This window comes from Calliphora vicina, chromosome 4 (genome assembly GCF_958450345.1).
Source record: "Calliphora vicina chromosome 4, idCalVici1.1, whole genome shotgun sequence".
Lineage (NCBI taxonomy): Eukaryota > Metazoa > Arthropoda > Insecta > Diptera > Calliphoridae > Calliphora > Calliphora vicina.
Genome location: NC_088783.1, coordinates 72510482 through 72523479, shown reverse-complemented (window position 1 = coordinate 72523479; position 12998 = coordinate 72510482). Strand labels below are relative to the sequence as shown.

Genomic DNA, 12998 nt, shown 5'->3' with positions numbered 1-12998 from the left:
TCAAAAGAAAGCTTAGGTCCATTCCTTTAAGATATTTTAGGTCCCTTAGTGGGATACGAGTGGGATATCTATCAAAATAAATATTTTGTAACTCAAGATATACAATTTTTGATTTTTTGGCAAAATTGAGTTAAAAAATATTTATTTTGATAGATATCCCACTCGCATCCCACTAAGCGACTAAAAGGGTCTTCAAGGATAATATCTAAGCTTTTGTTTGACCTAAAAAAAAAGATTAAAAAAGGGTCCATTTTGAAAAAAAAAAGTCAACAAAGTTTTTGATTTTGCAAAAAAAGTCAAAAATTTTATGTTTTGAGTTACAAAATATTTATTTTGATAGATATCCCACTCGCATCCCACTAAGCGACCAAGTAGGTGTTCAAGGAAAATATCTAAACTTTATTTTAAGAAAAAAAAAAAAAAAAAAAAAAAAAAAAAAAAGGACGCATTTTAAAAAAAAGTCAAAAAAGTTTTTGATTTCGGAAAAAAAATATTAAAAATTTTTTATTTTTTTTTTAAATATTTTTTTCGAAAGATCGAAGAAATAGCTATCTATACTATTTGGGACACATTTTGCTAAGAACAATAGGTAATAAGTTACATGGATAAGAAAAAACCCCTGTTTGACCAAATTGTCAAAATTTTACCCCCTATAACTCAGAGAGTTCTCGACCGATGTTGTTGAAAAATTGTGTCTGAGTTACTATCCAATAGAGCTAACCTTGGTGCAAATTTCATCCCGATCGGAAGACATCGATTTCAAAAGTTGGTTCACTTGACATGAAATGCCCCATATACTTAATAATTAATACGTTCGGATCAACAATTTTCCCTTTTAACCTCAAGTGAAGAAACGCAGTATAAAAGAGGGTATACAAAAATGTATGTATTTAGATAAATTTCAAAATATTTGGTTGTGGGACTTATATGGGAGCTATGATCTATTATGATTCAATTGTCATAAAATATTTTAACGTGATTTTTATGTATTTATATTCCCATACTATGGCCAATTATGGACCGATATTCACAAAATTGAGTATTATGATTTTTGAATACTGATCTGTGTACTATTTTGGTTCAATATATGGATGCTATGACCTATTATGGTCCTAAGTATTTGAGGGCTATTTTTGTAGAATTTCACATAAACAACGGTATTAACAAGAGTGGACCTTATATGGGAGCTATGCCTAATTATGGACCAATATTTAAAAAATCTTGTACATAGTACGATTCTTTTTACTGATCGGTGTAAATTTTTGGTTCAGTAAGATTTTTTTTATATTTGTGCAGGTTAATGTGTTTTCCTGAAGTGGTTCTTATATGGAGGCTATGACCAATTATGGGCCTATCATCAAAAAATTTGGTACATCGATTTTTGTATATATTGAATAAATATGTTTCGAATTTCAACCTGATTACTATATTTGTAAGACATTTTTGAGGATTTTAGAGATTTTTGGGAGTGGATCTTATATGGGAGCTATGGTTAAATATGGGCCGATATTCACAAAATCCTGTAGTATGATTTCTAAGTATAAATTATGGATCTATGTAAAATTTTGTTGTGATATTGATATTTTTTAGATATTTATGTAGATTATTGTGTTTTTCGGAAGTGGTCCTTATATGGGAGCTATAACCAATTATCGGCCGATCTTCATAGAATTAGGTACAGCGATTTTGATATATATGGGGACTATTTATGATGAAGTTTAACTTTATAGCGATATTTATAAGACATTTATGCTTATTTAAGTGATTTTCGGAAATGAACTTTATATAGGGGCTACGGTCAAATATGGGCCGATCCACAAAAAATTTGGGGTTGTAATTTTTTTAAGCACGAAACTTATTTCTCCTGAATTTTGTGTGGATACTGCAATTTTGTAGGCATTTACAGACCTAATAACCATATTTCGGGAAGAAATTTGTATGGGGGCTAGGAGAATTCATGGACCGATTCTTATAATTCTCGCCAGAGTTAGTCCCTTTAATATAAAAATAACGTGTGTGCAATTTTATGGTATTATCTGGAATATATTTGCACAAATAAGGAAAACTATGTTAAAATTATCAAGTTTTTTTTTAGGTTGTCTCACATTTTGGTTCATAACTCTGGTTCCACTGAACCGATTTTGCTGATTTTCAATACCAAACTGCTTAGGAGAACAGTAAACATTTTTTTTGCAAGTCTACTAATTTTGTTTGCCTATTTTGGACGTGAGAGTGTTTTACACAGACAGACAGACGGACAGACGGACAGACAGACGGGCATGGCTCAATCGTCTTAGAATTTCATAAGGATCAATAATATATATACTTTGTTGGGTCTCAGATGAATATTTCTCATATATTTTAATCACTATTATTTTAATAAATAGAACTGTTGCTCTTCTTATTTCTAGGCGTTTTAATATTTTACCAAAAAACCGGTTATTATTAAAAAACCGAAACCGGATTATATTAAATTGATCGAAGAATCGATCACCCTAATAGCTTTTCAATTAGATGACGATGTTATCTCACTTGGTCTTATTAACTTCTCATTTCAAGATTCTCATTATCTTTAAAGAGTTAATTAACATTGTTATAACAAATCAATTTTTGTCCTGTTAGATTAGATAGGGTCAGTCACAATTAGCGAGTGAACTCGGGCCTTTAGAATTCACTTGAATTATGTATGAAAACTTCCTAACCTGAACAATTTTTTAACTCTTGTAGTACCAGTGATAACCAGACTATAAATTTGATTAGATTCGTGAGTGCTACATCGTTCAGATAGTCCAGATAATGTACGATACTTGTCCCAAGATACGCTCCCCTTGAGCGGAGTAGACACTTAGCATGTATTGTACCAATTCTTCCTCTCCTTCGTCTACACACATTCAGATGTAGTTGTTACATGGATTACTCTACGTTCCAACATATGTTATACTAGAGTTTCCAAAAAAATAAAATACAGCGTTTTCGATTTAAAACTCGTTCAGTTTTGTCAAATTTAAAAAACTGAAAAAATTATTGTCGGTTGTCAGTCATGTCGGATTCGGTTAAAATCGAACAAAATAGGGCGTATGTATATCTGTAAGAAGTCTATTCGAGTTTCTACCAAATGCCATGAGAGTTTTGTACCTTTTATAAACTAGAAAGGGCCAAAGCATTTTTCAAAGGATGATCATAGACCACCTTAGTTCTGTCTCCTTTACCACTCATTCCTCAATCATATTCGATATCATAACTAGTACATCGTTTCTGTATTGTATGTGAGAAACTTTTCATTCGATATATTTATAAACTGCTAGTTAAACATACTGTGTCTATACTTTAAATGTATTCAGTTTCAACATTACCTAAGTCATCCTGTTAAAAACTAAATGACTACTAGAATTTTTAAAATTTTTTCGATTCAAAAAACTTCTCACAAGTTATAGAAACGGGGTACAGGTATCGATATCGTGAGGTGAATTGAGAAGAGAATTCGACTTTATATTGAGAGCTTTGTTTGATGTTAGATATCAATGATCGATGTCTCGAGATTTAGTTATCATATTTTGCTCACGGCTTTATCGATGGCCGTAATTTCCACCTGGTAGACAGTACAGATATTGGGTAGTCTGAGGGCAATCAATATGCCAAGTTCTTCAGAGGAAATTCCCCCGTATCCCTCTCAGTGTAGTGGCCAACTTAAATATAACCTAATTTTAAAGGTTATACCTAAGTTGACCTGCTTATTATTTGTTTAATAATGCAATGACCAATACGGCCATGCTACAGTCCGCCTGACTCTTTGAGTCTTAGATTCGAATCTGCAACATTTGATGTAGATATCAGAGTATGAAAACAAACAAAACATTTCGAAAAACGTTTGCAAAATGTACAAAACAAATCAAAATTTTTAAGTTGTATTGTACATGAGCAAAAACAAAACAAAAACTTTTCAAGTGACAAAGAGCGAAAACGAAGCGATTAGCTTTTCACTCATCTGCATTATTTAATTTACCGTCACAATCGTACAGACAGATAGAGAAACGTATTTTTTATTCGTTTTGTTTTTGTACTGTGTTCTCTATTATAATGAGTAAATCAATTACCAAACGTTTGTTAAACGGTTTTTATCAGAATATTTCAATATTGTTCTTACTTTTTTCTTTTCTAGCCGCGTACGTTTATATTATGTGCTGTTTTTCTATAGCGAATGAGCGCTTTGAGTGAACGTTTTACATGTATTTTTTACATGTTTTTCTTACAATAACAAAACACATGTTAAATTTCCACTCAAAGTACTCGTTCGCTATAGTAGAACGCCAAGGTGTGATTCCATGTGATATCTTGGATATTGTTGGAAAAATTGTTAACTAGCAAGGAGCTCAACGTCATTAGCACATGCGACTAACTTGGTAACCGTTACACTGAACAAGATACAATCATCCTAGCTCTTCAGTATGTCCTCCATTCAGACATCTATTAAGAATGTCTTCACATTGTTAAAGGCAACCCCTACATCTAGAAAATATGGCATAACATACTCTCTCTCGGTCGCATTTTCAAATACTCAATATACATATTTTTAATAAGAAAAAGTAACTTATCCGTACTCCTTCAACCGAGACTGATCCGAAAGCTTTATCCAACAATTCCTACCTATTTTCTAACATAAAAATTGGATATTCACCAATGTTTTAAACATACGGGAATATTCCTTAAAATTTTTTAAATATTTAGCATGACCATTTATATTGAAGTCTACCTCAGAAATGTGGTAGTAAGTGTAACAATATTCTATGATTCGAAAACCAAACCAGTCTTAATTAGATTTAGACCAAACTATTCAATATATTTAGACTTTTTCAACTGCTATTCAAAAAAATACAAAAAATAAACTCTTGTATATAAAGATATAAACTTGGAGATATGGATATCTACATTACCTAAATACAAAAACACATAAAAATATAAATGTATCTTATTTTGAAAACCTACTTTATACACTCTTATATACATAAAATTTCTACAACTCAATTCAAATTTATATGTAAGTTTTTTAACAGCCACTCACTCCCTATGTTTATGATTTAATATTTCTTATAGCATACCCAAATACTTATCCCTTAAACATTGACTATTGGATACATATTAAAGCAGCCGAGCGTACAAGAATCATTGTACAATTTCAAAAAATCGATTTGGAGCCACAAGATGAATGTCTTTATGACTTTATAAGCATACAGGATTATGATATTGTATCGAAAATAATCCTAGAACCTGGCACAAATACAATACCAATGGCAATGTTGATGTCAGATGAACAATTCACAGCTTATGAAAATGATAACGATGGCATTCGAGATGGTGATGGTGATGGCGGTGTTGATGATAATAATGAGGACGATGACAATAATGGTGGTGGCAATGGTGGCGATAATGATACTGATGATAGCAGTAGTGATGATGATGGTGCGGATGCAGATGACAATGATGACAATGGTGCTAACGATAACGAAACAACAACTTTAAACAAGGCAACTAAGAAGAACAGTAACACGAAAAAATTGCAACTACAACATCTTCATCAGCAGCCACATGCAAGAATACGTCGAAGTCTTTCCGAAAGACTTAAGGACAGACAAAGACGCAAACTTATTGAAAGACAAACTGAAAGCAAGAGTAAAGCTCAAAATCGCAAGAGGAGAAGAAAAAGAAAACATCATACTGCCAAACTACAAGAACACCAGCTACAAAATGTAAATATGAAAAAAACAAAAATACAAGACACACAAAAATTTCGCAATTTAGCAGCAATGCATCACAATGATGAAACGGTGGACAATGGACACAATTTACAACAACAAACTAAAATTAATAAAAGAACAAGGTGGCATGACAGCAGAAAACAACAGCAACAACACATTAAACGCCAACCCCAAAGGAAACATCAACGTAATAAGAACATCGTGACAAGAGAAAATCATCATGGCAGCTCATCCTGTCTTAATGAAAATCCCAAAAGATGCAGACGAAAAAAATCTTTAACGGATATTGAAAATACCATAAATAAAGCTTTCCGTAAGCTGCCAGCTAATAATGCAGCACGTTATCGTCGCAGCACCAAATTAAGCGATGACTCATTACCCGCCTCCGATAATGCCCAATCGTTTCTACCCTACGTGCGTTGGTGCGGTTCGCACGAATCAAACATGTCAAAATTTGATTTTGTTTCACGCTCCAACGAGGTCATGTTGAACTTTCACAGCGACTACTCAATAACTGGTCTGGGTTTCGCGGCCGTTTGGAAGGCCATCGATGTTTCGGGCTGCCCGCTACGCACACTTACCTCTCGCGAGGGCACCATATTTTCACCAAATTATCCTCATTTCCTGCTCAACACTTTGAATTGTGCTTATGTGATACAGGCTCCAGTGGGCAAACGTGTCTGGCTGGAGTTTACAGAATATGATTTTCAATCGGATGCCTTGCTGGAAGTTGACATTGGTAATGGTTTGTTTAGGCCATTTCGTTTGTCGGATCATTTGAACGATGGCATGTTTGTGAGTTTGAGAGAACAATTGCGTGTACAGTTTCGTACGGGTCAGCATCCGAGGGGTAAGGGTTTCCAGGCCATCTATCATACAGGTGAGTTGAAAGACATGGTTTTGTTTAATTATTGCAAGAAAAAATAGATCGGAGATTGAAACCAAATTATGACTGTATAATGGCAGTTCGACCAACGAAATATGACAATATATAGATATAAGATTGAGGCCTAGATATAGCTTACACTTAAGTTGAAAATATCACCATATAATGATATTCAATTGTGGCGAAATTAGGACTGTATTAAGAACTATGGGCACTGCTACACGTTCAATATATATTGTGATATTTGGATCGCGATCCATTGTAATGGATCACGCAAAATTAGGTTACTCTACGATTTCGATCGCGATCCACCAATACTGCATGATACACGTACAATAAATATCGCGATACTGGATCGCGGTCAATATATATTGAACGTGTAGCAGTGCCCTATGATTGAGACAAAATAATGACTGTGTAAAGGACTGAATGATTGAGGCTAAAATATAACCTACATTCCCGTGAATGAGGTGTGCTAATCCAAAGAAGGAGCTTTTAGCTTTTAGAATAATCAGAAAAACAGATTAACTTAAGTTGTACCGTACAATAGCGAATAGGGAATTAACGTTTATTGGATTTGAGGCTACGTAAGTCCTCGTTGTCGATGTTCAGCTTCTTCAGAACTTCACCATGTTGTTCTTTGTCGTCCAACATTTCGTCTCCATTGCGGATTCCATTGTAAACTGACCTTTGCATTATTAGAGATATGTTTACGCAGATATGAGAAGAATTCCAAACTTTAAGCAGACAGGCATATTCAGTACGGTCTCGAGTTATTCTGTTTGTTATATCTTCATCAGCGCCTCCATCTTTACTTATCACGCTCCATTATAGGTACATTTATTTACGATTCCTATCACTGTGCCGTTTAAAAGTATTGGGTTAGTATATTCAGTGACGATTCTCAGCGACTTGGTTTTGGTGATGTTGTCTGACGGAGAACTGTGTCCAGAACTATGAGGAAAAGCACTGGTGACTGAGTACATCCTTTTCTAAAAAAAGCCTTGATGCCTTAGCCTTTGAAACGCGCTTTATATGGAGCATTTTGGTATAGCTCCTTTATATGGGATATGAGATGGTCAGGAATTCCAATATTTACCAGTGTAGACCATATTGCCTATCTATCGAATGCTCTTTCGAAGTCCACAAACACTAAGAAGCGTGGGGAGTTGTACTCTGCGGACTGTTCGATTATTATGTGCAATGTATTGATTTGGTCTACACATGATCGATTCGGTCTAGAGCCACTCTGGTCATTTCGAAGAGATTTTTCAATTGTTGGTGGCATTCGGTCTAAGATGATCATTGTGATAACCTTCTGGATGGTGCTATACCTTTCCAGTTCGGTCAGGTCACCCTTTATGGGTAGTATTATTATTATGCCTTCATTTCATTCGGTAGGGAATCTGCATATATATGTTATGACGTCAGGGCATATCTTCAAGAACTCGGGTGGTATATTTCCGGGACCAGCAGCTTTATTGTTCTTGAGCTTAGCAGCAGCTCTTTTTACTTCTTCGATAGTCGGTGGTGCTGTGGAGATGTATCTTTTTGGATTCCTTCTCATTTGTCACTGAGAAAGTGGACTGTGTGAGTCTGTTGCCAGAGGTGAAAACTCGAAGAATTATTTCTTTTATTGCCCCAACTTTCGCGATCATATCATCCATGATCCATTTTATATCGATCCTTGCAGCAATGGTGATGGCTCTGTTCAATTGTTCATAGAACGAGTCGTTGATGTCATTGTCAGCTGCTTCTGTTGGTGAATAGCACTGTATCACTGTGATGTTACGATATCTAGTGCGAATGCAGGCTGTGAATATCCTTTCGGATATCGGGCTGTACTCTATTAAGGCATTCTTCATTTTGGTTGTGAGTAGCAAACCAACTCCGTTTGGGTGGGTTACCGCTAAAAATAAAATGGTGACCAGAGGCGGTGAGCAACTCTCCACTACCTTTTCATCTAACTTCACATAGTCCTAGGTATCTAACCATTTCATTGCACGCTTGCGCCAAACGCAATGATTCAGATAGAGTTCTTGCATTCCAAGATCCGAATCTTGTCATTGTTCGATATTCAATGTGTTGTGCCCTATTATCCAATCCAATACATATTAATTGTGTATTTTCGTTGATAACGTGTTTTTTCTACTGCGATTTATCAGTCCTGCAAACAACTTCCGGTGATGCTGGAGGAACACATTTATTTTACTCGGAATACGGTTTTCTCCGTTGCCTGAAACCCTCTTCCTTTCTACGATTGAGGCTAAAATATGACTGTAAACAATTCTTAATTATGACTGTATAAAGACCTACGATTTATCCTAAAGTATGATTGTATAAAGATCATAATTAATAAAGTTTTTAATTATGACTGTCTAAAGACAAATGATAGAGGCTAAGATATGACTGTATATAAATTTTAATTATGACTGTATAAAGGCCTCCGATTGAGGATAAAATATGACTGCATAAAAATCTTAATTATGATTACATGAAGATCTACGATTGAGGCTAAAATATGACTATATACAAATCTTAATTATGACTGTATAAAGACCTACGATTGAGGCTGAAGTTTTTTTTTCCATTACTCCTCTGGGGAGCATATGGCTTCCACAAAGCATCTCCATCTTACACGATTTGTTGCAGTTGTTTTCGCATCTTCCCATGTAAGATTACACTGCCCTAGATCTTGGAGTATAGTGCGTCTCCATGTATTCTTTGGACGACCACGGCTTCTTAAACCTTGGGGGTTCCACTCTAGCGCCATCCTTGTTATACTGTCAGGATTCTTTCTCATAGTATGGGCGATCCACCTCCATTTCCTACGTTTTATTTGTGTTAGTATGGGTTCCTCGTTGGTGAGGTTCCAGAGATCCGTATTGCTGATGTTGTTAGGCCAGAATATTCTGCATATGATTCTGAGGCACTTGTTAATGAATACCTGTAGTTTTTTCGTGATAATGTTCGATACTAACCAAGTTTCACATCTGTACAGTTGAGTAGACTTTACACATGCGTTAAATATTCTAAGCTTGGTACGTCTGGATATTTATGAGTTTCTCCATACTGGTTGTAGTCTTCCTAATGCCGCTCTCGCTTTATTGAGCCTATTATTTTCGTCTGTTTCAGCGCCGCCCTTTTTTGATACTGTACTGCCTAGATAGCAGAAGTTTTTTACGTATTCAACTGGTTGGCATTTGTGTGAAATGGTTGACTTATATTCCCGATGTGAAGAACTGATAGTTCTGCATCCTCGTACATAGCTCTAATGATTCTCAAAGATTTAAATATGACAGTCCGTCTGATGGTATCGAAGGCTTTCTTGAAATATACGAACAGTAGGTACAGGGGAGTACGCCTAAAGTATGACTATATAAAGATCCTAATTATGACTGTATAAAGACCTCCGATTGAGGCTAAAATATGACTGTATACAAATCTTAATTATGACTGTATAAAGACTTACGATTGAGGCTGAATTATGACTTAAAAGTTAATATTATTTCAATATTAAAATTCTCTCTTTTTTTAGACCCTTTTTTAGTCATTGCCAGATGTTAATGATTTGAAGTTTTTCACAGCTTATAATATTAAAAGAAACAAAATCATGCCTAACTAATTCTAAAGTTAATCGTGTTTCAATGTAAAGCCATACTGGCCATCATTAAGGCCACAAAATGCCCGATTAACTTTGTTCTAACATACTACAGATGGCCTTTTTTTTTGATAAGCAACACCTTTTGTTGTGTTTCCCTTAACCACTGTTTTAACATGTCAGAATAAATCATTGAAGCTGAATGAAAAGTCTTCTAAATTGTGTAGATTTAGTAAAACTACCATAAATTGTCATTTTGACATTGTAAAACCTTTTCCAATTGGTTTATTCACCTCGATTTTGGAAGCACATTAATAATGCATGAGTTTTTCTCAAATTTATCACATTTATAATAGTCAAGGCTGCACTCATACCCATACTTTGTTTTTTTTTGTACCTTTTTTCAGTTGGACAAATGGAGAGACGTGAACGTATCATCAACCTGACCAGCAATGACACTGGTTATCTGTATCAATTGAACTATCCACACGATATGGCTGAAAATGTTGATTTTACACAGCATTTGGTGGCACCATTCGGTCATAATATACTGCTGGAGTTGCATGGTGTGGAATTTACGGAGAATGGATGCCAGGATAATAATCTGCTTGAGGTAGGTCTAACTGTAAATTAATGTATGCGTAGTTTTAAGCAAGTTTAAATATGTTCTTTGGCACGGGACCACCTCCAGCAAAAGTAAAAGCTGCAGCAGCAATGAGATTAACACTATAGTTCATTGTTGCATGTTCATGTAGTACGAGTATGTTGCAAATACTTAATAACATTGAAGTAATGAAAAGGAAGTGGGCATGTGTGTGGTGTGGTTTGGTTCGGTGTTGAGTTGGTGTGATGTATTGGCCAGTTTGCTTGCGTGTTTAACAAACATACTGAAATTAATGTTAGACAGTTTAGTTTTAGTTTACACACAATTACACTCATAGAAAAATCTTAGTGCTAAAACTATTTTACTACAGATTCCAAAACAAAAAAATATTTCTTGAAATATTTCTCGAAAACTTTATTTGAATTCTGGAGTTACTAAAAATTTATTTCAATTATGCAGACTCTGTCTTAATCTTTGAAAAGCTATGCTAAATTTCAATTCTACCAACTTATTTCTTCATGAGTAAAACACAAAAATTCCCAAGTACACGAAGGAGGTGAGAATAAACATGTTTTTCTTTTTCTAAATATTCATCATGTACGAGCATGTTGGGTGGGGTTTTTTGCAGATTTTGTTGTTTTTATAAGGTTCATTGTAATGAAAATTAATGCGATATGAAAAAGTGGCGCCACAGCCAGTACACGCAGCAGCTACAACAGCAACATGAGCTGCATGAGCCATATACAGTATGACATTAATATTCCCCTGGCACTAGTAGGTCAACAAACACTATAAACGAACTACAAGTTGGCTGGCTGGTTGGCTAAATGGCCAACTACTCTTGGGGGGTTTGGAGTAAATAACAGAAAAACGACAACAAGCTAATTTAACATGTTTAAGTATGAAACTTAAAAGAAGACTTTTTCTCTCATCTGTAAACAAGGGTGCGATTGAATTAAATAAGTGGGCTTGTTTTAAGGTGACCGAAGAAATGAATATTTTCTTTTATAATTTCATATATAAGGGAGAGTGTTCATACAAAAATTTTAAATATTTTACTTAGATTTACCTTTAAAATGTGATTACTAATTACACAGATCATTCTGCGATACAAAATACTATTTATGTTTAAGATTTAAGAAGATATAATATGAAAATTAAAAATTTTAACTCTAAAAATTACTAATCTTCAGAAGAATGGAGAAATAGTTGTACCATGGCTCACTAATAGATACACAGCGTCTATCAGATGGACCTATGTTCCTACATGGTGGATGAGGTGCAGAGTAGTCTTCATTCCCATACTAAACCAAAGGATTACAGACCAATTAGTGTTGCATTCTTTCTGCTGAAATCCCTAGAAAGTGCTATTGACGTACACTTGAGAATGTCTATTTCAACGGAACTCATCTCTAAATCCCAACATGATTATACCAAGGGCAGATCTGTGAAATCCGCTCTACATTCGTTAGTTGGCTCCATTGAAGATTCGCTGTCACATAAGCAGTATTCACTTGTTGCCTTCCTCGTTATTGAAGGAGCATTTAACAATGTCAGGGATCTATGTGTACGCCGAATAGTCGGAAAGAGTCATATATGCTACCTTAGGCGGCTTTGGGTGTTTCAAATGTGGTCAATCGTGTACCCCGCAGGGAAGTGTACTATCGCCACTTCTGTGGAGTATGGCTATGAATACCCAGCTGCTCAAGATCTTGATATCAAGGATAATGTAAAGTACATTGGCCTCATTCTAGATAAAAGATTATTCTGGATTCTAAACATTCAGAGCATGATTAATAAGGCCAATGTGGCCACCTAATCTTGCAAAAGGGTAATTGGTACTAACTAGGATATTAATGCGGATTGGATCTTCAAAGCAGTTGTTAAACCCATCTTTTTTTATGGAGTACTGGTGTGGTGCCACACTATAGAGAATTCTACTCCCCGGAAGGCCGTTGAACGAGTTCTAAGGACTATTCTAAGGCACTCTTATAAACTGGTTAGCAGTTGATGATGATAAAAATGGCTCTCAATTCTGCTGTGAGACTGAATGCTGGCTGTTCTTGGGCACTCTAAGATACTGAATTAAGTACTATTGGCACATACATAGTAATGTCGACTATTGCATGGCAAAATCTTTTTCGATAGGCATTT

At 35.1% G+C, this 12998-nt stretch overlaps 1 protein-coding gene across 1 annotated transcript in view; it reads left to right on the top strand.

Annotated features, from left to right (window-relative positions):
• The window catches only part of LOC135958499 (uncharacterized), a 106825-nt gene that overhangs the window by 51087 nt on the left and 42740 nt on the right, over positions 1–12998 (top strand). The window contains exons 12-13 of the mRNA XM_065509406.1: positions 5092–6633; positions 10648–10853. Coding sequence (XP_065365478.1) covers positions 5092–6633; positions 10648–10853 — 1748 coding nt within the window. The remainder of the gene's footprint in view (positions 1–5091; positions 6634–10647; positions 10854–12998) is intronic.